The 27,994-nt window shown below is 50.9% G+C and overlaps 1 protein-coding gene across 1 annotated transcript; it reads right to left on the bottom strand.

The window, feature by feature from the left end:
• Positions 1-66: 66 nt before the first annotated feature.
• SYDE1 (synapse defective Rho GTPase homolog 1) lies at positions 67-27,983 on the bottom strand. Its single transcript, XM_060236289.1, has 8 exons — positions 27,902-27,983; positions 19,824-20,498; positions 14,762-15,475; positions 9,653-9,870; positions 8,631-8,757; positions 7,559-7,710; positions 1,899-2,142; positions 67-517 (listed from the first exon to the last, which is right to left on the bottom strand). The coding sequence occupies exons 1-8, from the start codon at positions 27,981-27,983 to the stop codon at positions 84-86; spliced, it is 2,646 nt and encodes an 881-aa protein (XP_060092272.1). The 3' UTR covers positions 67-83.
• Between the last annotated feature and the right edge of the window lie 11 nt (positions 27,984-27,994).

Raw genomic sequence — 27,994 nt, 5'->3', positions numbered from 1 at the left:
AAAAGCATTAGCCAAGTCCTTCCATGAGGCACCGAAAGATCTGGAGGTTCCCGGGTTTCACTCGGATATTCCAAGGAAAGATATCACAGGCAGACATTGATCTGTTTGCAGAGCTCCTGCTCCAGGTCCATCAGCAGGGCATCAAAGTCCTTCAGACTGATCCTTGGGCTGAAGGCATCTTCCGGGTCCTCCACCAAGGCAAAGCTGTCCAAGAAGATGCCCTGCCCGTGGCACATCAGACCATCTCTCAGGGCAGCCTCTTTGTCGTTTTCATTGTCACTCTCGCTCCCAGCAGCCTTCTTGTGGATGCCACTTTCCCTGGGGGGTGCCAGCGACAGGTGCTGCCCGCAAACGCTCCAATCCCCAGCATAGCGGTTGGTGGGAGGGCTTTCCGGGCCTCTTGAATGGCTCCGAACCACGACTGTGGGTTGCTGCTCTGGCAGATCCAGAGAAAGGGGCCACTGGTGGTGCTCAGTGGGCGGGATGAGCTCACCGGCTTCTGCCATCCTCTGTTGAGCTACAGAGAAAAAGGAGAACAGGTTAAGCAGCCCAGGAACTGAACGAGGGGTGGCTGGATTTCCAAACGTAAGAACTGAGGAAGGTCCAAGACTAAACCAGGGTACATCCACATAGGCAACACGGGTTAACAAGCACCCTAAGCACCTCTTCCCTATGAAGAAAGGTTAAAACGCTTGGGGCTCTTTAGCTTGGAGAAACGTCGACTGCGGGGTGACATAATAGAGGGTTACAAGATTATGCATGGGATGAAGAAAGTAGAGAAAGAAGTCCTTTTCTCTCCTTCTCACAATACAAGAGCTGGTGGGCATTCAATGAAATTGCTGAGCAGTCAGGTTAAAACCGATAAAAGGAAGTCCTTCTTCACCCAAAGTGTGATTAACACGTGGAATTCACTGCCACAGGAAGTGGTGGTGGCTACAAGCATAGCCAGCTTCAAGAGGGGATTGGATAAAAATATGGAGCAGAGGTTCATCAGTGGCTATTAGCCACAGTGTATATATATGTGTGTGTGTGTGTGTATATATATAATTTTTTTTGCCACTGTGTGACACAGAGTGTTGAACTGGATGGGCATTGGCCTGATCCAACATGGCTTCTCTTATGTGACACAGTGTTGGATTCGATAGGCCACTGGCCTGATCCAACATGGCTTCTCTTATGTTCTTATGTGACACAGAGTGTTGGACTGGATGGGCCATTGGCCTGATCCAACAGGGCTTCTCTTATGTTCTTATGTGACACAGACTGTTGGACTCGATGGGCCACTGGCCTGATCCAATAGGGCTTCTCTTATGTTCTTATGTGACACAGAGTGTTGGACTGGATGGGCCATTGGCCTGATCCAACAGGGCTTCTCTTATGTTCTTATGTGACACAGAGTGTTGGACTGGATGGGCCATTGGCCTGATCCAACAGGGCTTCTCTTATGTTCTTATGTGACACAGAGTGTTGGACTGGATGGGCCACTGGCCTGATCCAACAGGGCTTCTCTTATGTTCTTATGTGACACAGAGTGTTGGACTGGATGGGCCACTGGCCTGATCCAACATGGGTTCTCTTATGTTCTTAAGCACCCTAATCTAAGGGACCCCTTTTCCCAGTGAGGAAGACCGGCTTCCACTGAATATGCAAATGGAATACATGAACACATGAAGCTGCCTTCTACTGAATCAGACCCTTGGTCCATCGAAGTGTTGTCCACCATACTGGCAGCTGCTTTCCAAGGTCTTCCAGATCACCTAGTGCCAGATCTTTTCACTGGAGATGCTGAGGACTGAACCCGGGACCTTCCGCATGCTAAGCAGACCCTCTCTCACTGAGCCATAAGTTAGGACCCTGGAGCCCTGCACACCTCCCCCTTTGTGCATATCCCTCGCCACCTGCGCACTGCTCACCCGGCCAGGCCTGCAACAGATAGTGCAGCACTTCGATGTGGTGCTTGAAGTCCACGGTGCTGGAGACGGACGGGTGCTGGGAGTCGAGGCTGTGGCCCCCCGTCCTCCCCGGTCCCTGGCTGAGCAAAACGGGCCCAAAGCACACAGCAAGGTTCTGGGCGTTCATGCGGTTGAAGTCATAAAATGCAGCAACCAAACTGAGGTGGTCCAGCAGCAGCCGCAGGGTCGCCTAGGAAATGGAAGCATTGCGTTGCAGCAGCTCGAATAAATAACAATAATCTGAAAAACCTGGAGCTTGTCTCAAAGGGCAGCCGTGCTAGTCTGCAGTGGAACACCGGATTCGAGTCCAGCTGCACATCAGAGACGGGGTTTGAACCCTCGATAGTTGCAGTTCCCTTCCATCAGATACACGTAAGAGCTGTGCCTCTGTTCCTCTTTGTATCTGACAAAGGAAGCTCTGATTTGAAAGCTCCTGCCTTGAAAACCTTGTTGGTCTCTAAGCTGCTGCTGGGCTCAAATCCAGCTGTTTACCTTGAGAGAGGTGGGGTTGTCTGAATGGTCGCATTAATATATGTAATGAGTTAGAAGAAGAAGAAGATATTGGATTTATATCCCGCCCCCCACTCTGAAGAGTCTCAGAGCGGCTCACAATCTCCTTTACCTTCCTCCCCCACAACAGACACCCTGTGAGGTGGGTGGGGCTGAGAGGGCTCTCACAGCAGCTGCCCTTTCAAGGACAGAGGCTCAGAGAGGATCACAATCTCCTTTCCCTTCCTCCCCCACAACAGACACCATGTGAGGTGGGTGGGGCTGGAGAGGGCTCTCACAGCAGCTGCCCTTTCAAGGACAGAATCTCAGAACGGCCTACAATCTCCTTTACCTTCCTCTCCCACAAGAGACACCCTGTGAGGTGTGTGGGGCTGGAGAGGGCTCTCACAGCAGCTGCCCTTTCAAGGACAAAGTCTCAGAACAGCCTACAATCTCCTTTCCCTTCCTCCCCCACAACAGACACCCTGTGAGGTGGGTGGGGCTGGAGAGGGCTCTCACAGCAGCTGCCCTTTCAAGGACAGAGGCTCAGAGAGGATCACAATCTCCTTTCCCTTCCTCCCCCACAACAGACACCCTGTGAGGTGGGTGGGGCTGAGAGGGCTCTCACAGCAGCTGCCCTTTCAAGGACAGAGTCTCAGAGAGGCCTACAATCTCCTTTCCCTTTCTCCCCCACAACAGACACCCTGTGAGGTTGGTGGAGCTGGAGAGGGCTCTCACAGCAGCTGCCCTTTTAAGGACAGAGTCTCAGAGCGGCCTACAATCTCCTTTCCCTTCCTCCCCCACAAGAGACACCCTGTGAGGTGGGTGGGGCTGGAGAGGGCTCTCACAGCAGCTGCCCTTTCAAGGACAGAGGCTCAGAGCAGCCTACAATCTCCTTTCCCTTCCTCCCCCACAAGAGACACCCTGTGAGGTGGGTGGGGCTGGAGAGGGCTCTCACAGCAGCTGCCCTTTCAAGGACAACCTCTGCCAGAGCCATGGCTGACCCAAGGCCATGCCAGCAGGTGCAAGTGGAGGAGTGGGGAATCAAACCCGGTTCTCCCAGATAAGAGTCCGCACACTTAACCACTACACCAAACTGGCTCTCCAAACTAGTCCCTAGTGTGAACTGCAATCTCTGCTTTCTGTTGTTCAGCATCTATTTATTTATTGTATGGCTCAGTTGTTCAGTGCTTAGAAGTAATAATGACGGAATAAAGGTCAAGGTAGTCCCCTGTGCATGCACTTGTTTCCAACTCTGGGGTGACGTCGCATCATGACATTTTCATGGCAGGCTTTTGACGGGGTGGTCTGCCATTGCCTTCCCCAGTCAGCGACACTTTCCCCCCCAGCAAGCTGGGGACTCATTTTACCGACCTCGGAAGGATGGAAGGCTGAGTCAACCTGGAGCCGGCTACCTGAACCCAGCTTCCGCTCAGGTCATGAGCAGAGAGCTCAGAATGCAGTAGTGCAGCTTTACCACTCTGCACCATGGGGCTCCACCAAATGAAGTTATAAGAACTAATAATGTCTGCTTACAAGTAATATACAGTATGTCACAGAAGTGAGTACACCCCCTCACATTTTGTAAATATTTACGTATATCTTTTCATGTGACAACGCTGAAGAAATGACACATATATATATTGGCCACTGTGTGACACAGAGTGTTGGACTGGATGGGCCATTGGCCTGATCCAACATGGCTTCTCTTATGTTCTTATGTGACACAGAGTGTTGGACTGGATGGGGCATTGGCCTGATCCAACATGGCTTCTCTTATGTTCTTATGACGTATGAGTACTGCCAGCATTGCTACAGAGGTTGAAGGGGTGGGGGGTCAGCCTGTCAGTGCTCAGACCATACGCCGCACGCTGCATCAAACTGGTCTGCAGGGCTGTCATCGCAGAAGGAAGCCTCTTCTAAAGATGATGCACAAGAAAGCCCGCAAACGGTTTGCTGCAGACAAGCAGACTAAGGACACGGATTTCTGGAACCATGTCCTGTGGTCCGATGAGATCAAGATAAACTTATTTGGTTCAGATGGTGTCAAGCGTGTGTGGCGGCAGCCAGATGAGGAGTACAAAGACCAATGTGTCTTGCCTACAGTCAAGCATGGTGGTGGGAATGTCATGGTCTGGGGCTGCATGAGCGCTGCCGGCACTGGGGAGCTACAGTTCATTGAGGGAACCATGAATGCCAACATGTACTGTGACATACTGAAGCAGAGCATGATCCCCTCCCTTCAGAGACTGGGCCGCAGGGCAGTATTCCAACGTGATAACGATCCCAAACACACCTCCAAAATGACCACTGCCTTGCTAAAGAAACTGAGGGTAAAGGTGATACTGGCCAAGCATGTCTCCAGACCTAAACCCTATTGAGCATCTGTGGAGCATCCTGAAATGGAAGGTGGAGGTGCGCAAGGTCTCTAACATCCACCAGCTACGTGACGTCGTCATGGAGGAGTGGAAGAGGACTCCAGCGGCAACCTGTGAAGCTCTGGTGAACTCTATGCCCAAGAGGGTTAAGGCAGTGCTGGAGAATAATGGTGGCCACACAAAATATTGACACTTTGGGCCCCATTTGGACATTATCACTTAGGGGCATTCTCACTTTTGTTGCCAGCAGTTTAGACATTAATGTCTGTGTGTTGCGTAATATTGAGGGGACAGCACATTTACACTCTTATACAAGCTGTAGACTCACTACTTTACATTGTAGCCAAGTGTCATTTCTTCAGTGTTGTCACATGAAAAGATATACTTGGATATTTACAAAATGTGAGGGGGTGTACTCACTTCTGTGACACACTGTACATGCTGAAGGGCTCTGCTACTGGAAGGCCTACAGTTAACTGCGATCCTGACCTTACAGTCAATTTCACAGACTTCAGCTCTGCATTTGTGGGACTAGTTCATTTCCCCAGAGGTGTGCATGGCAGGTGGGTGGGGGGAGCAATACTCCCTCTAAGATGAGAAGTCTTGTGAGCAAAAATTCTTCTTTGTGAGCTACTGGCAATAAAGTTGTGAGCGACTGCAGAAATCAGTTTCCTCTGGGGCAATTTTTCCTGAGCTAAGACAAAAATGTGTGAGCCAGAGGCTAAAAAACTGTGCGCGAGCTTAGGCTAATTCAGCTTAGAGGGAACACTGGGGGAAAGCCCTGTTGGGCTCGAGATACTGGAAAGGTCTGATATTCAAGGGAAGGGAAGCATGACCCTTCCAATGGGGTGTCTGGTGGTGGTGAAAAGGGCCATCAGGTTGCAGCCAAATTATGACGACGCCATAGAGCCAGTTGGGTGTAGTGGTTAAGTCTGCGGACTCTTATATGGGAGAACCGGGTTTGATTCCCCACTCCTCCACTTGCACCTGCTAGCATGGCCTTGGGTCAGCCAGAGCTCTGGCAGAGGTTGTCCTTGAAAGGGCAGCTGCTGTGAGAGCCCTCTCAAGCTCCACCCACCTCACAGGGTGTCTGTTGCGGGGGAGGAGGGGAAAGGAGATTGTAGGCCGCTCTGGGACTCTGTCCTTGAAAGGGCAGCTGCTTGAGAGCCCTCTCAGCCCCACCCACCTCACAGGGTGTCTGTTGTGGGGGAGGAAGGGAAAGGAGATTGTAGGCCGTTCTGATACTCTGTCCTTGAAAGGGCAGCTGCTGTGAGAGCCCTCTCAGCCTCACCCATCTCACAGGGTGTCTGTTGTGGGGGAGGAAGGGAAAGGAGATTGTGAGCCGCTCTGAGACTCTTGATTCAGAGAGAAGGGAGGGGTATAAATCTGCAGTCGTCGTCTTCTTCAAGAGCCCCGTGGCGCAGAGTGTTAAAGCTGCAGTACTGCAGTCCTCAGCTCTGCTCACGACCTGAGTTCGATCCCCGGCAGAAGCTGGGTTTTGAGGTAGCCAGCTCCAGGTTGACTCAGCCTTCCATTCTTCCGAGGTTGGTAAAATGAGTACTCAGCTTGCTGGGGGGAAAGTATAGATGACTGGGGAAGGCAATGGCAAACCACCCCGTAAAAAGTCTGCCGTGAATCGTGAAAGCAACGTCACCCCAGAGTCGGAAACGACTGGTGTTTGCACAGGGGACCTTTTCATTCCCCTCCTTCAGTTCTCAAGGCAAGAGATGCTCAGAGGTGGGTTGCCATCGCCTGCCTCTGCAGAGGGCCCCTGGTATTTCTACGTGATCTCTTGTCCAAGAACACCTACCCTGAAAATCTTGACCTTGTTTACCTTCCACGATGATTGGGCCAGCCTGGGCTATCCAGATAGGGGCATGGGAATCTCAAATAATGTTATTTGCATGCCAAATTGTGCCCCTATTTTGGCCAACCAACCCCATGGCCTTGCCATTTTTCTGTTTCTGTATGCTGGATGTCTACGGCGTGGGGGAGGATGCACTATGCCTGCTCTGTCCGTTGTCACAAGCACAAGTGCCCGTTTCTACCCTCTGAAGCCTTTGTCTCAAGGACGCTTTCTCTCTTCTCAGAGACAGCTCAGACTGCTAGAAGACCTCGCCTGGTTCCGCAAGGCCTGTAAGACCACACTCTTTCGGCTGGCTTTCAGCTAACCTTTGAGACTTATAACAGCAGGAGGAATCCAAGAAATACGTCATCGTAACTGAATAACACCAAAATGTTATTAGCACCAACTGTTTTAAATTGTTTTATTAACTAATTGATTTTAGTTACCAACGAGCGTGTTAGTCTTTGATTGTTCTTATGACTAATGTCGTAAGCCGCCCTGAGGCTGTCTCGGCAGGGAGGGCAGGGTATAAATTTAATAAACTTAAACTTAACTTAAACTCACCTGTATAATGAACTAAAGGGGTTGGTGGGAGCCAGTTTGTACTGTGTTGCACAAGCTTTTTGCACTGCGGTTTTGGCAGGCTCCACAATAACCCTAGATAAGGCATATAGGACTGGCCACCCCAAAGATGAGCCAGTTCTGATACAGATGTGTACTGTTTCTATCTATCAATAAAGCCAGCTTTCTGACTGCACTGGAAGCCTTCTTTAATTGAGGACAGTCCCAGAGCTGACAGTCACGTCATAGGAAGTTATCCTTGGCCCTCAGCAGAGAGAACCAACAAACCCCAGGAAAAAAAGTGAAACTTGAAGCATGTCTTGGGCTCTTACCTTCTCAGCCTCCGGCAAGCAATCCAAAAACCCTGTTGTCTCCTCAACATCTTGGCCTGCTGCCCGATTAGACATGGCCTCTAGTACCACCTGGTAGAGATGGCTAGTGATGAGGGGTGTCGGCAGCTCACGCAAATAGTCTTTCAGGATGCCTGGGGCAAGGAGCAGAAAAACAATATCTCAGCCTTTCCAAATCAGCATTCCACTCCACTCAGACTCACTATTTAGCAGAAAGAATCAATGTCATGGTGGTGAGGCTTGTGCTGGTACAAGGTGCCCTCAAGAGCAACGGATGGAGTCACCTCACAGGGTGTCTGTTGTGGGAGAGGAAGGTAAAGGAGATTGTGAGCAGCTCTGAGACACTTCGGAGTGGAGGGCGGGATATAAATCCAATATCTTCTATCTTCTTCTTAAAACTTTGCTTCAGTTCTGTTTTTAGATTTCCGGTTGAATCAACAACCCTGACCCTCCTATTGCACAGTTCATGGAATGCCTCATCTATCAACTGCATCGACTCACCCTATGTAGTCCGCCTGAGTCCAAGCGAGAAATTACGTCAATGAATACAAACAAATAAATATTTGGTTTGTTATGATCATGGATAAAATCATCAGGTTAAAACAGGATTATACCAACAAGAATACCACTTGTGAACACTTCGTAGAGCATCGGTCTACGTTTATTGGAACTAGAGTTAGGACTAGAATTTTCCTGTGGGGTCGGCAAAAAAAAAAGAAAGTTCTGAATCTGATGTAATGTTGCGGAGTGCAACAAGAGGAAAAAACAGGAAGAATTAAAAGAATACTGGACATTATTACCACTCACCTCAAATTATGCATGCAAATAATTAAATGAATTCTGAAGTTCGAATTTAGTCAGTTTTCCACAATATTTATTACGATGGTAATTTTTGCATATTTTTAATAATAATTTTTAAAAGACTCATTTCATGTCATCCTCCAATGGGTATGAAAAAGACAGCTATTGGTGAGAGTACCGGTTTAGACCAGCACCAAGGAGTTGCTGGCTGGCTCTAAAGTTTCATAAAAGCAACTGGAGCTGGGCCGCTCACCTGTAATAGCATTGATATCCGGGTAGAACTCTTCCGAGAGCACCACGGCATCACTGTCCTTCTCAAAGGCGTCGCGCAGTTCCTTCTTCACCACTGCAGACCCACACAAGCGATACAGACCCACAATCTGCAAGCAGAACGACGCCGGTTACCGGGGCAAACAGGTATCCCTCCAGACAACAGAAGAGGGAACATTCTGTCATCTGGTTAGAAAAGAAGCTTGGTCTCTCCTGTCCTAATAGGCCCGGGTACTTTCGGGAGGGACGGTGGCTCAGTGGTAGAGCATCTGCTTGGTAAGCAGAAGGTCCCAGGTTCAATCCCCAGCATCTCCAACTAAAAAGGGTCCAGGCAAATAGGCTTGAGACCCTGGAGAGCCGCTGCCAGTCTGAGTAGGCAATACTGACTTTGATGGACCCAGGGTCTGATTCAGTAGAAGGCAGCTTCATATGTTCATATGTGTACATAGATGGAGGCCCTGACTTGGATGGTCCAGGTTAGCCTGATCTCATCAGATCTTGGCAGCTAATGAAGGATTGTCCCTGGTTAGTACTTTGGTGGGGAGACCACCAAGGAAATCTGGGGCTGTTACACAGATGCAGGCAATAGCAAACCACCTGGGGAGGGACGGTGGCTCAGTGGTAGAGCATCTGCTTGGGAAGCAGAAGGTCCCAGGTTCAATCCCTGGCATCTCCAAAAAAAAGGGTCCAGGCAAATAGGTGTGAAAAGCCTCAGCTTGAGACCCTGGAGAGCCGCTGCCAGTCTGAGAAGACAATACTGACTTTGATGGACCGAGGGTCTGATTCAGTAGAAGGCAGCTTCATATGTTCATGTTCACCTCCGAACGACTCTTGCCTTGAAAACCTGGCAGAGCTGCTCTAAAAGTCAGTTGCGAATGACGGAGCGCGTTACACACCTGCAGACGCGCCTAGAGGGAGAGAGGGCGCTCAGCTAATACATAACCAAAGACCTCAGCAGCCCATTCTGCACCTTCCGGTTTGCCAGGATCAGGCACGGCCGCTTACCTTCAGTCCTCGTTTCTCGATCTGATCCACACACTTCTGTATCAGCAGTGGCACTTTGAGGGCGGCCCTCTCCCTCTCCACCAGCTGGCTCAGCTCTACTCCAAAGACCTGTGGCTTGTCAACGCCGCTGGCCGGCCCCCGTTGATCCAGGAGGGTAAGCTTGATATACAGGAGTCCCCGGGGCTGCAGCTGCATGGCCAGCTGCTGAGACCTGGAGCCTGGAAGGCAGGAGGAGGAGGCTGTAAGGACTACCACATCCAGGGGTGGGATTCTAGCAGGAGCTCCTTTGCATATTGGGCCACACACCCCTGATGTAGCCAATCCTCCGAGAGCTTCCAAAAAAGAGCTTTGTAAGCTCTCAGAGGATTGGCTACATCGGGGTTGTGTGGCCTAATATGCAAAGGAGCTCCTGCTAGAATCCCACCCCTGACCGTGTCACTTTTCTCCAGCCAACCAACCCTGGACAAATGAACCCACCGGTCTGGACCCTAGCCTCTGCTTCCCCCATGCTCAGTCTTTGACCATTCCAGCAGTCCTCAAGCCAGCCATGGGGTCCCAGCCCAGGTGGCAGAAGATACAGTGGAGCTGTACCAGCTCTTTGGACAAGAGCTGAGAGGCAAGTGGGATGGGGAGGGGAATGGTCTTTTTGCCCACAGAAGTGGCTGCTTTGCACAGGCTATAACTCAGTCCCCCAGATCCAGGATGCCCACTCCCACCACTGAAACGTCAGAGGTCCCCAGAACTTCAGCCATCACACCTCACAAATGGGGGAGGGACGGTGGCTCAGTGGCAGAGCATCTGCTTGGGAAGCAGAAGGTCCCAGGTTCAATCTCCGGCATCTCCAAAAAAAGATCCAGGCAAATAGGTGTGAAAGACCTCAGCTTGAGACCCTGGAGAGCCGCTGCCAGTCTGAGAAGACAAGACTGACTTTGATGGACCAAGGGTCTGATTAAATATAAGGTAGCTTTATATGTTCATATCTTCAAATGTCCACCAAGCACTACAGGAGATCTAACTCTAAAAAATCAAGTGTTCAAAATGAAGGGATGCACATCCAAAGACCACGGCACTACTCAGTCTCTTCTTCACCACTGGCAAAGATGACCACCACAGTCATCTTGGGTGCTCCCACCTTTTGGGATCAGGCCGGTGGCAACCTGGGAGAAGGGTCTTCTCGGTCATGGCACCAAAGCTCTGGAACTCCCTCCCCGGAGAGATTCGCCTGTCCCTTTCTTTCCTCTTCTTTGGAACTCCCTCCCCAGGAAGATTCATCCGTCCCCATCTTCTGTCAGTGTCTGCTGAAGAATTCTTTGTTTCACATGGCATTCATTCAATGATCCCTCCACCCTAACCACTGTTTCTGTCAGACAATGGAACTTCAAAGTAGGCAGACTTCCATTTGTTACAATGTTAAGACTTTATCTGATAGTTCATAGTTTCTGAGCATGGATACATTGGAACTGATGCTCTTGGAATGGAGCATAGATGTTTTAACTAAATGCACATCAAAGGTGTTCTAAACAAATCTACATTCCCACACTAGAGTGATACATTTCACACATTTACTTTCTCTTATCTCGTTGTGGTTCCCATTCTCACAGGAACGGCTCTGCCGGCTTCCCCTGAGGCATTTTATCTTCAAAGGGTTGTTGCCTTGGTTAGTACCAAGGACAGGAATTCACAGTAGGGTTAGTAACAGCTTCACTTCTACTTTGATATGCAAGGCTTCTATTTGGGGTTAGTAGCAAATGTTAGAAAATGGAGTCAGTTAAGTCAAGCAACACATTGCAGTTTGAACACAGCATCCTATAATATTATGAAAGCTTTCCAGTGGCTGACAGTTTCCGTTGTTGTTTTTATGTTTTTATTTTAGCTCTGCTTTTTAGTCGTTTTAATGCTTTGAATTTTATTTGGAGGGCATTTTGATAAATGCAATTTTACATATATGTTTTAAATCGTTAGGCACCTCGGTAAGGGTAGTGTGGGGGGATACAGATTTTGTTAGTAACAACAACAATAATACCACTACTGGAGAAAGCAGCCCACTGAAAAGAAGGCTTCCAGCATAAGCTCTCTAGGCAGAGACACTCTTTATGTCCCGAGGTGGGAGCACATACAGCCGGGGCTGCGCGGGCTGCCAGTGGTGTACCGAGTTCGTTACAAAGTGCTGGTTATTACCTTTAAAGCCCTATATGGCCGAGGACCTGCCTACCTGAGGGACCGTCTCTCCCCATATGAACCCCAGAGAGCGCTGAGGTCAGCTGGAAAGAACCAGCTGAATATCCCTGGGCCAAGGGAGGCCAGATTGAAGACTACTCGGGAACAGGCCTTCTCTATTGCAGCCCCACTACTGTGGAACCAGCTCCCGGAGGAAGTGCGGGCCCTGCGGTGTTTGGACCAATTCCACAGGGCCTGCAAGACCTTTTTCTTTAAAATGGCCTTCCCTTAATGCTGAGCCAAGATAGATTCGCTGAAGATGCTTTTTAGCCACTGAATTTTATAGAAGATCTGAGTTACAGCACCATAATGTTAACTTAATATAAATCGATTTAAATGATGGTTTTATCTAATTGTAATTATTGTGTAGTATGGTTTGACTGTGTATTGTATTTATGTGTTGTGAGCCGCCCTGAGCCTGCCTTGACGGGGAGGGCGGGATATAAATAAAAAATTATTATTATTATTATGATAACTGCATGAGATCTGATATTGTACATAGCAGGACTGATATTGTACCTCACAGTACATCTGAAGCATGCATGGTGCCAAAGGGCCAACATTTATTTGATTATCAAAGATTTCAGGTTTTCACGGCTGGTAACATCATTAGGGTTTGTAGAATCTTTCAGGCTCAAGTGCCGTGTTCTACTGGAGAAAGTTTTCCTTCCAGACGTTTCGTTCTCAGCTGCGGAGAACATCCTCAGTGGCGTTGCAGCCGGAGCAGGCGCTCTGACCTTCTTCTCCCTGCACAGCTTATGACTCTCAATGCACAGCAGCCAAGAAGGTCAGAGTGCCTGCTCCGGCTGCAACGCCACTGAGGATGTTCTCCGCAGCTGAGAACGAAATGTCTGGAAGGAAAACTTTCTCCAGTAGAACACGGCACTTGAGCCCGAAAGATTCTACAAACCCTAATTTATTTGATTAAATGATTCTCCAAGCTCTGTTTGGGACCTCATTCCTGACACCCTATATAAGCTTTCCCAATAACTGCAGTGGTGAATTAGCTGGTCTACGGTGCAGATTCAATGGAGCGCCATGGGAGGGGAGGAGGTGGTAGGGCAAGTGGCCAGAAGAAGTACCTAGAGATCTGCCTTCTCCCTGCACAGCTTATGACTCTAGAATTCTATTTACCTGTTGTGAAGGTGGGGTTTTTAAATGCCACTGAAAAAGAAGCGGCCTGCTGTGTTGTTTGAGCAGGGTGGTTTCTACCCCAACCGCTGCCTGATGGACTAAACCCCAGTGGCTTCCGGAGGCAGGAATTCATTGAGGCCAACGAGCAAAACTAGAACTTTTATTACATTTGTGGATGGAAGAAGGTTGTTCAACAAAGAGGCCTGAAGCTTCATTACAAGTCTAACGCAGGGAATCTGCTGGGCTCACATAAGGTTTCAGTTGACAAGGCCGGAGGGCAGAGAGCCATTAGTAAGCCATCTTTTGAGTCCTGATGGGAATCTTTGACATTTCAGCAACCTTAGGAAGCTCACAGGGCAAGGCTGATCCCCTTCTGGAAATTCCAATAACTTTGCTTGCTGTCCCTGAATGCCAGACTCTGAGACATACCAAGGGTTTCTTTCTTTCATCGAAATTGGCCTGCTTTATCCCAAAACCCAGGCTTGGAGACATACCAAGTTCCCTGAGGAAGGATTTCTTCCAGCCTATCTACCCCCCCAAGGGCTTTTTTTGTAGCAAGAGCTCCTTTGCATATTAGGCCACGCACCCCTGATGTAGCCAATCCTCCTGGAGCTTATGGCAGGCCCTGGAATAAGCACCCTGTAAGCTCTTGGAGGATTGGCTACATGAGGGGTGTGTGGCCTAATATGCAAAGCAGTTCTTGCTACAAAAAGAGCCCTGATTAGGCCACCCCCCCTGATGCAGCCAATCCTCCTGGAGCTTACGGTAGGCCCTGTAAGAAGAGCCCTGTAAGCTCTTGGAGGATTGGCTATATCAGAGGGTGTGTGGCCTAATATGCAAAGGAGTTCCTGTTACAAAAAAAGCCCTGCTGCCCCTATAAAGGTGCAAACCCTCTTTCGCTCCGCTGGCAATTGAACAGGTTTTTCTTTTTCACTCATGTGGCTCCCTCAGCCTTCAATGGCTCCCGACAGGCTATTTGCCACTCTGCACGGGCATTTAGATGACTGGAGACTCACAGAAAGGGACAGGACTTCTGCTTCTCCATCACGCTAATACCAGTGTTCCCTCTAAGCCAAGTTAGTGTTTCAGTTTATTTCAATTTATATCCCGCCCTTCCCACCGAAGCGGCTCACAACATAAGATCTAACATTTTGGTTTTAAAAAATAATCTATTTACAACAATTTAAACAGTAAAATAATAAAACAAATAAAACAGCGATCTGTCAGAATACTACACTACAACCTTCTATAAAGTTTCCAATGCCAGTTAGTTATAGGCCAGCCAGAAGAGGGCTGTCTTACAGGCCCTGCGGAACTGGCCAAGGTCCCGCAGGGCCCTCGCCTCTTCCGGCAGCTGGTTCCACCAGTAAGGAGCTGTTACCGAAAAGGCCCTGTCCCTGGTGGATTTCAGACGGGCCTCTTTTAGCCCGGGGATAACAAGCAGATTTTGAGAGCCCGATCTCAGTACTCTCTGGGGAACATGTGGGGAGAGATGGTCCCTAAGGTAGGCAGGCTAGTGTGAGCTAGCTCACAGTTTTTTAGCCTCTGGCTCACACATTTTTGTCTTAGCTCAGGAAGGAGGACCCCAGAGCACACTCACTGATGCAGCGGCCAAATCACTCCCTCACAACTTTAATGCCAGTAGCTCATGAAGCAGAATCTTTGCTCACAAGACTCCACAGCTTAGAGGGAGCATTGACTGGTACCTGCTTGCATTTTCACTCCAGTCCGTCTTCCCGTTCTTGTGGTTCACCTTACCTTGAAAAATGTGGGGAAGGAGGATGGTGCCGCAGCAGCAGACCCGGTTCCTCTGCGCTGCAGGATCGCAGGAGAAGATCACAATTTTGAGGAGCCGGGAGTCTTCGAGCTCCAGCTGGAAAGAATGGTTGAGGCTGAGGGAGGCCGACCGGCATGGGAGCAGAGCCGTCCGGGCCTTGTTGACGGAGTCCACCTGGAGGACACAGAAGACCTCCTTGGCTTCAGCTCGGGGAGGCCTAAAGTCCTGCACTCCCAGCAGGTGGATGCTGACCAGGCCAGAGAGAGGCTGCAGACAACCGGGATGCTCTGCAAATCTGTACGGTTGGAAGGAGGTGCCTTCAAGTCCCAAGAAGCGGGCATCGGTCTTGGCCGGGAGCTCTGGGGAATCGCCGTCACTGAAGCAGTCCCCTTTGCTCATAGCTGCGTCCCTGGCTGGGTGGTGCCGAGAAGCCACACTGCTGTCCAAGTGGTAGCGGCTGATGACGTTGCGCGACTCCTTGGGGGACAAATTCCCCTCTGCCTCCTGCCCCCGGGGACGGAAGCTGCGCAGACTAAGCCTTCGCCTCAGCTCCGGCAGCTTCTTCATCTTCATGGAAAGGGTGCGCACGGGCCCTGAGGGCTTTGTCTTGTGGGGAGGATGGTCCTTCTTGTGGGCACTGGGGCTCTGGCCTGTTGCCCTTTCTTCGGGACCTGGACTCGTGACTGGCACCTTTCCTGAGAAGAGAAACTGTGTAAGGCAGGCCAAAGCAAAGGTGAGTTAACCTTGTGGGTACCCAACACTGCTTGAAACCCCTGGGCCCCTCGAGAGGAAAAGCTGATCTGTGGAGCAAGTGAAGAGGGCAGGGATGGGATATTGGGAAGTTTCCCAGAGGGGGTTATTTGGAGATGAAGAAGAACAAGTTTTTATACCCTGATTTTTTGTATCTTAAGGAGTCTCAAAGCAGTTTACAGTTGCCTTCCCTTCCTCTCCTCACAACAGACACCCTGTGAGGTAGGTGGGACTGAGAGAGTTCTGAGAAAACTGGGTCAGGCCCAAGGTCACCTTTATGTGAAGAAGCAGGGAATCAAGCCGTTCTCCAGATTAGAATCTGCTGCTCTTAACCACTACCGTGCTGGCTCTCCGGGGTGATTTGTCCTACAAAAATAATGAAAGTCCAGCACAATCTGGGAAGGAAAGATGGCCCAATCTTGTCAGATCTCAGAAGCTACGCAGAGTCAGCACTTGAAAGAAAGATCTCCAGGGAAGACTCTGCCGGGGAATGGAATGGAAATTCACTTCTGCTTAATCATTTGTCTTGGAAGACCCCAGTTGGGGTCACCATAAATCAGGTGGGACTTGACAGCACTTATGTACATAGAATAATGTGACTATAGTACTTATATAGTAACACAGCCTCCCTCCCTCCACATAAGAACGTAAGAGGGATGGGACGGTGGCTCAGTGGTAGAGCATCGGCTTGGGAAGCAGAAGGTCCCAGGTTCAATCCCTGGCATCTCCAAAAAAAGGGTCCAGGCAAATAGGTGTGGAAAACCTTAGCTTGAGTCCCTGGGGAGCCGCTGCCAGTCTGAGTAGACAATACTGACTTTGATGGACCGAGGGTCTGATTCAGTATAAGGCAGCTTCATATGTTCATATGTTCAAGAGGAGCCATGTTGGATCAGGTCACTCTGTGTTATACGGGCCAAAACCCAGGTGCCAACAGGAGGTCCACCCATGGAGCCAGAACTCCAGAAGCCCTCACATTCTTGCCCACCAAGAGCCATGAAGACAGAGCATTGCTGCCCCGCAGACATAAGAACGTAAGAGGAGCCATGTTGGATCAGGCCAATGGCCCATCCACTCCAGCACTCTGGGTCACGCAGGGGCCAAAACCCATCAGTAGGGCCAGCTGCTGATGTGCAAGTCATAGGAATGAAATGGGACGCTTTGCCCGACAGCCGACGCTGAATGAAACCGTCAACACCACTAACCCTCAAGAGGTGTGGCCATGCTGGGATTTCTAGATGAGGCGAGAGTTCTACAGTCTATACAAAGAGTTGGAAAGTAAGCAAAATCTACTTGCCTTCAGCAAAAGAGGCAGGCTGCCCCACACTAAACAGCCATACTGTGCAACAGTGTTCCCTCTGAGTTAGGGTGAGCTAGCTCACAAATTTTTAGCCTCCAGCTCACACATTTTTGTCTTCGCTCAGGAAGGACGACCCCAGAGCACACTAAATTACACAGCAGCTCACAAAGTAGAATTTTTGCTCACAAGATTCTGCAGTTTAGAGGTAACACTGCTATACAAGCAGCATTTCCTGTAGCCCAGGGATATCTGGCCATTTGCTGACATTTATTTCTTTATTTATACCTCACTTTTCTCCCCAAGGGGGACCCCTAAGTGGTTTGCATCGTCCTCCTCTCTGTTCTGTTCTCAAATAACCCTGCGAGGTAGGCGAGGCTGAGAGGCCCGGGTCACCCAGCAATTCCCATAGCAGAGTGGGGATTCGAACCTGGGTCTCCCAGATCCTAGAAGGACATTTTAACCACGGCACCATGGTGGCTCTCAAATTTTAACTTCGTTTACATAGAATCATAGAGTTGGAAGGGACCTTGAGGATCATCTAGTCCAACCCCCTGCACGATGCAGGAAACTCACAAATACCTCCTCCCCGCCCGCCCCCCGTGACCCGTTTCTGCCTTTCTAGCCCACGGAGACCCAAGATGGCTGACATCCTCCTCCTCTCCTCTTGTTTTAGCCTTCCTTCCCAGAGCACCAAGGGGGCTAGGGACCTGCTGTATGTCCACAGTACAGTTGCCAATCCCCAAGTGGGGACAGGGGATCCCCCAGTTTGGAGGCCCTCCCCCCGCTTCAGGGTCATCAGAAAGCAGGGGAGGGGGAATGTCTTCTGGGCATGACAAGCAATTATTCCCCAGGTCACATTATTCACTATGGAAACCAATTCCTGTAGGATATAATGGAGAATTGATTCAAGGGTATCTGGGACTCTGGGGGAGGCTGTTTTTTTGGAATAGAGACACCAAATTTGCAGCACGGCATCCTATGCCTCTCCTCAAAGCACCCTCCAAGTTTCAAAAGGATCAGATCAGGGGATCCAATTGTATGAGCCCCAAAAGAAGGTGCCCCTATCCTTCATGATTTCCAATGGAGGGAAGGCATTTGAAAGGTGTGTGGTCCCTTTAAATGTGACGGTTAGAGCTCCCTTTGGAGTTCAGTGGTGCCTGCCACATCCTTGCTCCTGGCTCCACCTCAATGTCTCCTGGCTCCACCCCCAAAGTCCCCAGATATTTCTTGAATTGGAGGTGGCAACCCTAGTCCACAACTGCCTGCTGCTTCCACACCCTGCAGAAAAGGATGCTCCGTTTGGGGTGAACAAGGGTGAGTTTCAAACAGCCAGACTTTTTTGTCCTGGAGCACTTTCAAGGCTGACAAGATTTTGGGGGTAGCTGAAGCTCCCTTCCTCAGGTACAAGCCAAAATGGAGATGCCTGCCTCCTTGAGTCTCCCAGGCTGGAGGGAGTTCCAAAGAAGGGAGTCAAGATGCAGCGTTCACTTGAATTCACTCACAGATCCAGAACCATGGATAACCCACCCCCCCGGCCAAGGACCGAATAGGGGCACAGGATTCCTATCTCACCTCAGAGGCTAATTTCCTGCGGGAAATCATTTCCGTTCTGGGTTGGTGTTTTTGTTTGGTTGCTTTCCTGTAGTTACCAAGCTGACTTTTGGCAGCTCTGCAGGATTTTCAAGGCAAGAGACGTCCAGAGGTGGTCGGCCACTGCCTTTTCTCCTCATCACAATGCTGGTATCCCTTGAAGGCCTCCCACGCAAATACTAGCCGGGGTCGACTCTGCTTAGCTTCTGATGAGACCCACACCAGGGCCAAATGCAGCCGCTCCCAAGGTGAATTGCACCTCTGGGTCCTGAGACTCCTCCCACTTTCAGGCTGGGATAGGAGGACTCAGGGATCTCCATTCCTGGTTGTATCTCACGGAGGGAACTTTGGCTCTGAAAAACACACACCTCCCAAATCTTATTGGTCTCTACGGTGCCACTGGACTCAAAGCTCCCTGTTCCCTGAATCTTCCAAAAGGGCACCTGCTGTAAGACCTCTCTCAGCCCCACCTGTCTCACAGGGTGTCTGTTTTGGGGGAGTAAGATAAAGGAGATTGTGACCGCTCTGAGACTCTGCGGTTCAGAGAGAAGAGCAGGGTATAAATCTACGGTCCTCTTCTTCCACCGGAGGCCAACCTAGCTCCCCTCTGAAACTTTCCAACAACCTCTGGTAGGCTTCTCAGTCACAGTCCTCTAAGCCCAGCCATGCAAAATCTGCGCTGGTTCTTCCTACTAGTTCACATGTAGCTAATGTGCTGTGTGTGTGTGTATGTGTGAATGTGTGTGCTAGGCCTCTGCACTGAGTTAGAAGATCTAAAGAGGAAAGGGTGCCTAGCTGCTGGTCTGTGAGGAGATCCAGCAGATCTCTAAGAAGCTGGACAGATGGGAACATAGCACCATTCGGGGTGGAATTCTAGCAAGAGCTCCTCTGCATATTAGGCCACACACCCCTGATGTAGCCAATCCACCAAGAGCTTACAAAAAAGAGCCTTATAAGCTCTTGGTGGATTGGCTACATTAGGGGTGTGTGGCCTAATATGCAGAGGAGCTCCTGCTAGAATTCCACCCCTGGCACCAGCGCAACAGCTGATGAAAGGGACCAGATTTAGCAAACTTATCAAGCTCTTTGGTACCCCGTTCTGGATTATTTGGAGCATCAACATGTCAGTAAAACGCATTTTTTCGAGATTTTCTTTGCTTTTGATGTTTTGACATAGACCTCTTTTTTTCTTTTGATAACTCTGATTTTTTTAATCCCTTTTGTATCTCGCTGGAAAAACGACACCTGCTGTATATTGCTTTCATTGATATTGCTCTATTCTGCAGCCCCCTTTGCTGTAACCCCTATCAGTTTCAATAAAGTTTTATTATTATTTGTTTAAAAAAAAAAAATCCCCGTTCCAGAGGAGGAAGTTGTGGGGACATGTAAGAAAAATGAATCCTCACCACGTGTCTGGTGCTGACGACCGACCCATTCCTCAGAAGGCACTGCTGGCTTTGACTGGCTTGGCGAAGACGGCTGTGACCCCCCAGCCGCGGCTTCCTCTTTGGGCTTCTTGTCCTTCGCCTCCTTGGTCCCTGCACTGCTGCCCTTTGTCCTGCCGGGGGAGGGGGGTTGCAGGTCCTCGTCCTCAGGGATGGGGTTGTACCAGATCTCCCCTTCACTACTGCAGAATGCTACGGCTTCCGTGAGCTCAGGGCTAGTGCTGGCAGCCGGCTCCTCCACCCCCGGGGCCTTCCCCGAGGAGAGCACCCACTCCCGGCTGCTCCTCTCCAGGCTCTGCAAGTAAGCCCCACGGCTGCTGCACCTGAGGCTCACGGTCGAGCTGCAAACCTCCACGGAGCCAGCCGGCATCTCAGTGGCCACCTCGGGCCTGGTGGCCCCCTCGCCGGAGATCTCAGGAGACGGCGTTTCGTCCTGCGCCACCGCTCCTCGCGGCGGCTGGGAGAAGCAAGACTCCCCGCTGCAGGAATCCTCCCGGACTCCCGACTCGACCTTGGCCCACTTTTGCTTCCGAGACACGGTGACAGCGGCAGCTTTCCCGCCTCCCTCGTCTGATGGGAGAGGCTTCCCTTGGGCAGCAAAGCACTCCAAGGTACCCGGCGACTCCAAGGGGCAATCTGGGAAGGGGGGCAAAAACACCAGCATGTTGAACTGTCCCATTTGTAGGGGTTCAAGAAAAGAGCCCTCAGATTAAATGTTGGTGACGGAAAGCGCTTGTCAAGTCACAGCTGACTTAGAATCAATAGAATCATAGAGTTGGAAGGGTCGTCTAGTCCAACTCCCTGCACGATGCAGGGAATTCACAAATAAAAAGGTAAAGGTAGTCCCCTGCGCAAGCACTGGTCACTTCCAACTTTGGGGCGACGTCGCATCACGACGTTTTCACGGCAGACTCATTTGACCGACCTCGGAAGGATGGAAGGCTGAGTCAACCTCGAGCCGGCTACCTGAACCCAGCTTCCGCCAGGATCGAAAGAGCCAGCGCTTCCTTTGGCCCATTCCCTGGATCCCATGGGAGAAATACAAAGAGAGCACCTTTTAAGACCGAGGAGTGCTAATATTTTAAGCATGTTTTAAGAACTCGCTTAGATCGTAGCGATACAGCACCCCGAAGTGGTTTTTAAAAGTTTAAATTGTAATTGTAATTATGTTTTACTGGTTTTTAACTTGAGAATATGAATGCTGTCAGCCGCCCTGAGGCCGCTTGCGGAGACGGCGGGAGAGAAGTTTAAAGTAATAAATAAATAAATGTTTCAAGTGTTTTAAAAATATACATTTAGAAGAAGAAGATGAAGATGAAGATATTGGATTTATATCCCGCCCTCCACTCCGAAGAGTCTCAGAGCGGCTCACAATCTCCTTTCCCTTCCCCCCTCCCCCACAACAGAGACCCTGTGAGGTAGATGAAGATATTGGATTTATATCCCACCCTCCACTCCGAAGAGTCTCAGAGCGGCTCACAATCTCCTTTCCCTTCCTCCCCCCACAACAGACACCCTGTGAGGTAGATGAAGATATTGGATTTATATCCCACCCTCCACTCCAAAGAGTCTCAGAGCGGCTCACAATCTCCTTTCCCTTCCTCCCCCCACAACAGACACCCTGTGAGGTAGATGAAGATATTGGATTTATATCCCACCCTCCACTCCAAAGAGTCTCAGAGCGGCTCACAATCTCCTTTCCCTTCCTCCCCCCACAACAGACACCCTGTGAGGTAGATGAAGATATTGGATTTATATCCTGCCCTCCACTCCGAAGAGTCTCAGAGCGGCTCACAATCTCCTTTCCCTTCCTCCTCCACAACAGACACCCTGTGAGGTAGATGAAGATATTGGATTTATATCCCGCCCTCCACTCCGAAGAGTCTCAGAGCGGCTCACAATCTCCTTTCCCTTCCTCCCCCATAACAGACACCCTGTGAGGTAGATGAAGATATTGGATTTATATCCCGCCCTCCACTCCGAAGAGTCTCAGAGCGGCTCACAATCTCCTTTCCCTTCCTCCCCCATAACAGACACCCTGTGAGGTAGATGAAGATATTGGATTTATATCCCGCCCTCCACTCCGAAGAGTCTCAGAGCGGCTCACAATCTCCTTTCCCTTCCTCCTCCACAACAGACACCCTGTGAGGTGGGTGGGGCTGAGAGAGCTCTCCTAGAAGCTGCCCTTTCAAGGAACCTCTGCCAGAGCTATGGCTGACCCAAGGCCATGCTAGCGGGTGCAAGTGGGGAATCAAACCCGGTTCTCCCAGATAAGAGTCCGCACACTTCACTACACCAAACACATTTAATTGTGTGTCTGTGTCCTTTATAAAGTTTATATCTCTGCTACCTAATCTTAAATAGGTACACATACTGCCCAGCCCAACCTGACATGGGCTGGCCCCAAAAGGTCTAATTTATGTCAGATCCGGCCCTCGTAAGAAATGAGTTCGACACCGCTGCCCTACAGGGTTGCCTTAAGTCCGCTTTCCTCCACCAACAACTCCCAAACTACCAATAATTTCACCTAAAGGCTTTATGTGAAGACTGAAAGGCAGGAATGAGCAGCCAACATCAGGGCTAACCGTTTAGAAATGCTAATGACCTCCCTGGCCAGAGACAGTGGCATGGTCAGTTCGGCTAGAAGCTGTCAGCTAATAGGGAAATGAAAACAGCTTTTACCTACAAAGGGTTTTTTCCCCCCTCAGTCGCTCTGTCTCTCCTACCAGAACAGACATGAGCACAATCAATCTTCTGGCCTGGCTGGACCAGAGGAGAGGGTGGGGAAGGATGGAAGGCTGAGTCAACCTTGAGTCAGCTACCTGAACCCAGCTTCTGCTGGGATCGAAACAGCCAGAGCTTCCTTTGGCTCATTCCCTGGATCCCATGGGAATCCTCTGGTAAGGGCCCTCTTGTAGCTACAGACCTGTCTAGGAGTGTCCCTAGGGGAGGGACAGTGGCTCAGTGGTAGAGCATATGCTTGGGAAGCAGAAAGTCCCAGGTTCAATCCCTGCCATCTCCAACTAAAAAGGGTCCAGGCAAATAGGAGTGAGAAACCTTAGCTTGAGACCCTGGAGAGCCACTGCCAGTCAGGGGAGGGATGGTGGCTCAGTGGTAGAGCATATGCTTGGGAAGCAGAAGGTCCCAGGTTCAGTCCCCGGCATCTCCAACTAAAAAGGGTCCAGGCAAACAGGAGTGAGAAACCTTAGCTTGAGACCCTGGAGAGCCACTGCCAGTCAGGGGAGGGATGGTGGCTCAGTGGTAGAGCATATGCTTGGGAAGCAGAAGGTCCCAGGTTCAGTCCCCGGCATCTCCAACTAAAAAGGGTCCAGGCAAATAGGAGTGAGAAACCTCAGCTTGAGACCCTGGAGAGCCACTGCCAGTCAGGGGAGGGATGGTGGCTCAGTGGTACAGCATCTGCTTGGGAAGCAGAAAGTCCCAGGTTCAATCCCCGGCATCTCCAACTAAAAAGGGTCCAGGCAAACAGGAGTGAGAAACCTTAGCTTGAGACCCTGGAGAGCCACTGCCAGTCAGGGGAGGGATGGTGGCTCAGTGGTAGAGCATCTGCTTGGGAAGCAGAAAGTCCCAGGTTCAATCCCCGGCATCTCCAACTAAAAAGGGTCCAGGCAAATAGGAGTGAGAAACCTCAGCTTGAGACCCTGGAGAGCCACTGCCAGTCAGGGGAGGGATGGTGGCTCAGTGGTAGAGCATCTGCTTGGGAAGCAGAAGGTCCCAGGTTCAGTCCCCGGCATCTCCAATTAAAAAGGGTCCAGGCAAATAGGAGTGAGAAACCTCAGCTTGAGACCCTGGAGAGCCACTGCCAGTCAGGGGAGGGATGGTGGCTCAGTGGTACAGCATCTGCTTGGGAAGCAGAAGGTCCCAGGTTCAATCCCCGGCATCTCCAAAAAAGGGTCCAGGCAAATAGGAGTGAAAAACCTCAGCTTGAGACCCTGGAGAGCCGCTGCCAGTCTGAGTAGACAATACTGACTTTGATGGACCCAGGGTCTGATTCAGTAGAAGGCAGCTTCTTATGTTCATATGTCCCTGAGTTGAAATTAAGTCATGCAGGGGCTTTATTGCCACCAGCATTTCCCAATCAACGCTCCAGGGTCTTCTTTAAGAGAATCAGAAACGGATTTTCAGATCACCTTCATCCATGGAGCTGATCTAAACCAAAGGCCTTCCCGCTGCCGAAAGAGGCACGCAAACATTTTACATTTGCGCCTCTTTTTTTTTTGTCTTTGTCATTTCACATCTGCTGCTGAGGCCGGGAAGCTGAGCTCTGCTGATCTCCCCGGAATGCAAACACACTGTAAGCGAAGCCGCTGCCAAGGACCATCTCCGAGGGAAGAGGAGGGAAAGGACCACAAAAAAAAGTCTTGCAGGGGCCGTGGGCCAATCAGATCCCAGCTTGGCCTGAGGTCTTGCAGCCCTGGCCTTCTTTCGACACAGCTGAGGCCAGGAAGTGCCTCCCCAAAGCTTCCAGCTGCTCCGTCCTGCTGCCAAATTGGATTTCCTGCTGTTTACTGCACAGTCCCTTCCCCGGCCAAGACACACAACAGCTCCCTTTGTAAGTCAGTCCCGAGTAGCTCAGCAAAGGAACAGCCCTTCCCCCCCTCCCTTTTGCATCTCAGGAATGAAGAGGCAAATCCCAGAGCGGGCAGCTGAGGCACCGCTACACCATCATTTCGGCCTTGCATTTCTGCATGCTGGGATTGGCCTCCTTCCGTTAGCACCTTCCCAAATGCCCCCAGCTCATCTTATCCTTTGAATGTTCCCCCTTCTTTCTCTCCGGGCCCTTTCTTGTCACATCGAATGCAGAAATTCTCAAGCGTATCACCGGAAGGCCAGCAGCGTCGATGCAGCTTATAAAATAAAGCTACCCATGTTTATAAGAAGGGCGTTTTCAACACAGACGGCCGCTTTGCCTTTTCAGCCTTGGGAGTTAGAGCGCTATCCTCGCCGAGACAGACTGGACTCCGTCTCCGTGACAAGACTCAGCGCAGAATAGCAGGAGAGTCCGGCAGCCCCTTCACACCAAAGTTTGAATCCAGCAGTGGCACCTTTTAAGACCAACAAAGTTGAATTCCGGGGACAAGCTTTCATCCGCATATCGGTTTGCGGGCAAGTTTTTGTTTTTGTGTGCATGCTCCCCAGAATACACTTGGTTGGTCTTCGAGGTGCCCCTCGACTTCAACTTTGCTCTCTCGCTTCAGACCCACACAGATATTTATCTGAATCTTCCTTCATTCCCCAAGCTTTCATGAGTCAGACCTCACTTCGGTCCAGGCCTTTCAGATTCAAAGAAACCTCATGAGAAATGCTGTTTTCTAAACGAAAACACATTTTAAAACGAGAGAGAAGAAGAAAGAAGACTGCATTTTTATACCCAGCCCTTCTCTCTGAAACAGAGTCTGGTTTCCAATCTCCTTTACCTCCCCCACCCCACAATTGACACCCTGTGAGGTAGGTGGGGCTGAGAGAGCTCTCACAGCAGCTGCCCTTTCAAGGACAATTCCTACGAGAACAAAGCAGTAGACAAATGCACCTTTAAGACCCACTAAATTTTATTCAACATGGCTGCCTACTGGGAACTCCTACGAGAGCTATGGCTGACCCAGGGCCACCCCAGCAGCTGCAAGTGGAGGAGTGGGGAATCATACTCCCAGATAAGAGTCTGCACACTTAACCTCTACACCAAACTGGCAAAGAGAGAGTCCTCATGACTCTCAGTGATGACAAAAGCTCTTAGAGAGCCAGTTTGGTGTAGTGGTTAAGTGTGCGGACTCTTATCTGGGAGAACCGGGTTTGAGTCCCCACTTCTCCACTTGCATCTGATGGAATGGCCTTGGGTCAGCCATAGCTCTTGCAGAGTTGTCCTTGAAAGGGCAGCTGCTGTGAGAGCTCTCTCAGCCCCACCCACCTCACAAGGTGTCTGTTGTGGGGGAGGAAGGGAAAGGAGATTGTAGGCCGTTCTGAGACTCTGTCCTTGAAAGGGCAGCTGCTGTGAGAGCCCTCTCAGCCCCACCCACCTCACAAGGTGTCTGCTGTGGGGAAGGAAGGGAAAGGAGATTGTAGGCCGTTCTGAGACTCTGTCCTTGAAGGGGCAGCTGCTGTGAGAGCCCTCTCCAGCCCCACCCACCTCACAGGGTGTCTGTTGTGGGGGAGGAAGGGAAAGGAGATTGTAGGCCGCTCTGAGACTCTGTTCTTGAAAGGGCAGCTGCTGTGAGAGCCGTCTCAGCCCCACCCACCTCACAGGGTGTCTGTTGTGGGGGAGGAAGGGAAAGGAGATTGTAGGCCGTTCTGAGACTCTGTCCTTGAAAGGGCAGCTGCTGTGAGAGCCCTCTCAGCCTCACCCACCTCACAAGGTGTCTGCTGTGGGAGAGGAAGGGAAAGGAGATTGTAGGCCGTTCTGAGACTCTGTCCTTGAAGGGGCAGCTGCTGTGAGAGCCCTCTCAGCCCCACCCACCTCACAGGGTGTCTGTTGTGGGGGAGGAAGGGAAAGGAGATTGTAGGCCGCTCTGAGACTCTGTTCTTGAAAGGGCAGCTGCTGTGAGAGCCGTCTCAGCCCCACCCACCTCACAGGGTGTCTGTTGTTGGGGAGGAAGGGAAAGGAGATTGTAGGCCGTTCTGAGACTCTGTCCTTGAAAGGGCAGCTGCTGTGAGAGCCCTCTCAGCCTCACCCACCTCACAAGGTGTCTGCTGTGGGAGAGGAAGGGAAAGGAGATTGTAGGCCGTTCTGAGACTCTGTTCTTGAAAGGGCAGCTGCTGTGAGAGCCGTCTCAGCCCCACCCACCTCACAGGGTGTCTGTTGTGGGGGAGGGAGGTAAAGGAGATTGTGAGCCGCTCTAAGACTCTTTGGAGTGGAGGGCAGGATATAAATTCATTATCTTCTTCTTCTTCCCCTGGCTGTCTCAAATGTTGTTAGTCTTGAAGGTGCTACTACCGGACTCTTGCTCTTTTCTACTGTGAGGAGATGCTCTGAAACCCGGCCACAATGCAACATCCCTCTCTAGGCCGAGCCCCGGCAGCAGCACCCGAAGTCAACCAGGCTGCCCCTCTCTGAGCTTGGGCTGCAGACAAGGCACTCCGGGGCAGTGTTCCCTCTAAGCTGAGCTAGTGTGAGCCAGCTCACAGCTCTTTTAGCCTCCGGCTCACACACTTTTGCCTTCGCTCAGGAAGGATGGCCCCAGAGCAAACCAATTGGTGCAGAAGCTCACAACTTTCGTGCAAGTATAGCTCAAGAAGCAGAATTGTCGCTCCCAAGACTCTGCAGTGTCGAGGGAGGGTTGCTCCGGGGACAGCCCTGTGCAGGGCCTTTTTTTCCAAACAGGAACGCAGTTCCGGCTGGCTTGGTGTCAGGGGGTGTGGCCTAATAGGCAAATGAGGTCTGCTGGGCTTTTCCTACCCCAAGTCCCACGTGAAGCAGTGACATCAGGGGGTGTGGCCTAAATGGCAAATGAGTTCCTGCTGGGCCTTTTCTACCCCAAAAGCCCCACACGAAACTATAGTCACATCAGGGGGTGTGGCCTAATAAGCAAATGAGTTCCTGCTGCGCCTTTTCTACCCCCCAAAGCCCCACGTGGAACAATAGCGACATCAGGGGGTGTGGCCTAAATGGCAAATGAGTTCCTGTTGGGCCTTTTCTACCCAAAAAGCCCCACGTGAAACTATGGTCACATCAGGGGGTGTGGCCTAATAAGCAAATGAGTTCCTGCTGGGCCTTTTCTACCCCCAAAGCCCCACGTGGGACAACAGCGCCATCAGGGGGTGTGGCCCTAATATGCTAACGAGTTCCTGCTGGGCTTTTTCTACCCCCAAAGCCCCACGTGGAACAATAGCGCCATCAGGGGGTGTGGCCTAATATGCTAAGAAGTTCCTGCTGGGCTTTTTCTACCCCCAAAGCCCTGAGAAACCGGGTCTGGACAGCCATGCCCTGCCTTCCCTCCCTCCCTGCTGCTGGCAGGCGCGCGCCCGGCCTCTCCCCCCTGCAACCTCCAGCGTTGCCCCCCCCCCGGCAGCCCCCCGCTCCCCTGTACCTCCGCCTCGCGCCTTGGGGCAGCCGCGGCTCTCCTTGCGGCGCAGGCGGGAGAGAGTCTTGCGGAGCAGGGGCTGCGCCATGGCCACCGCTG

The sequence above is a fragment of the Heteronotia binoei genome, chromosome 4, assembly GCF_032191835.1.
Source record: "Heteronotia binoei isolate CCM8104 ecotype False Entrance Well chromosome 4, APGP_CSIRO_Hbin_v1, whole genome shotgun sequence".
Classification (NCBI taxonomy): Eukaryota; Metazoa; Chordata; class Lepidosauria; order Squamata; family Gekkonidae; genus Heteronotia; species Heteronotia binoei.
Note: the sequence above shows the minus strand (reverse complement) of the source record. Positions and strands in the feature narration are given on the sequence as shown.

What these genes read in the sequence shown, in the direction of transcription:
- SYDE1 (XM_060236289.1), bottom strand. Translation starts at nt 27,983, where the DNA reads ATGGCGCAGCCCCTGCTCCGCAAGACTCTCTCCCGCCTGCGCCGCAAG. An exon ending in TCGAGAAACGAGGACTGAAG is followed by an intron (nt 8,758 to 9,652) that starts GTAAGCGGCCGT and finishes TTCTGCTTGCAG; the next exon opens with ATTGTGGGTCTGTATCGCTT. An exon ending in GGATATCAATGCTATTACAG is followed by an intron (nt 7,711 to 8,630) that starts GTGAGCGGCCCA and finishes TCCTTGCCCCAG; the next exon opens with GCATCCTGAAAGACTATTTG.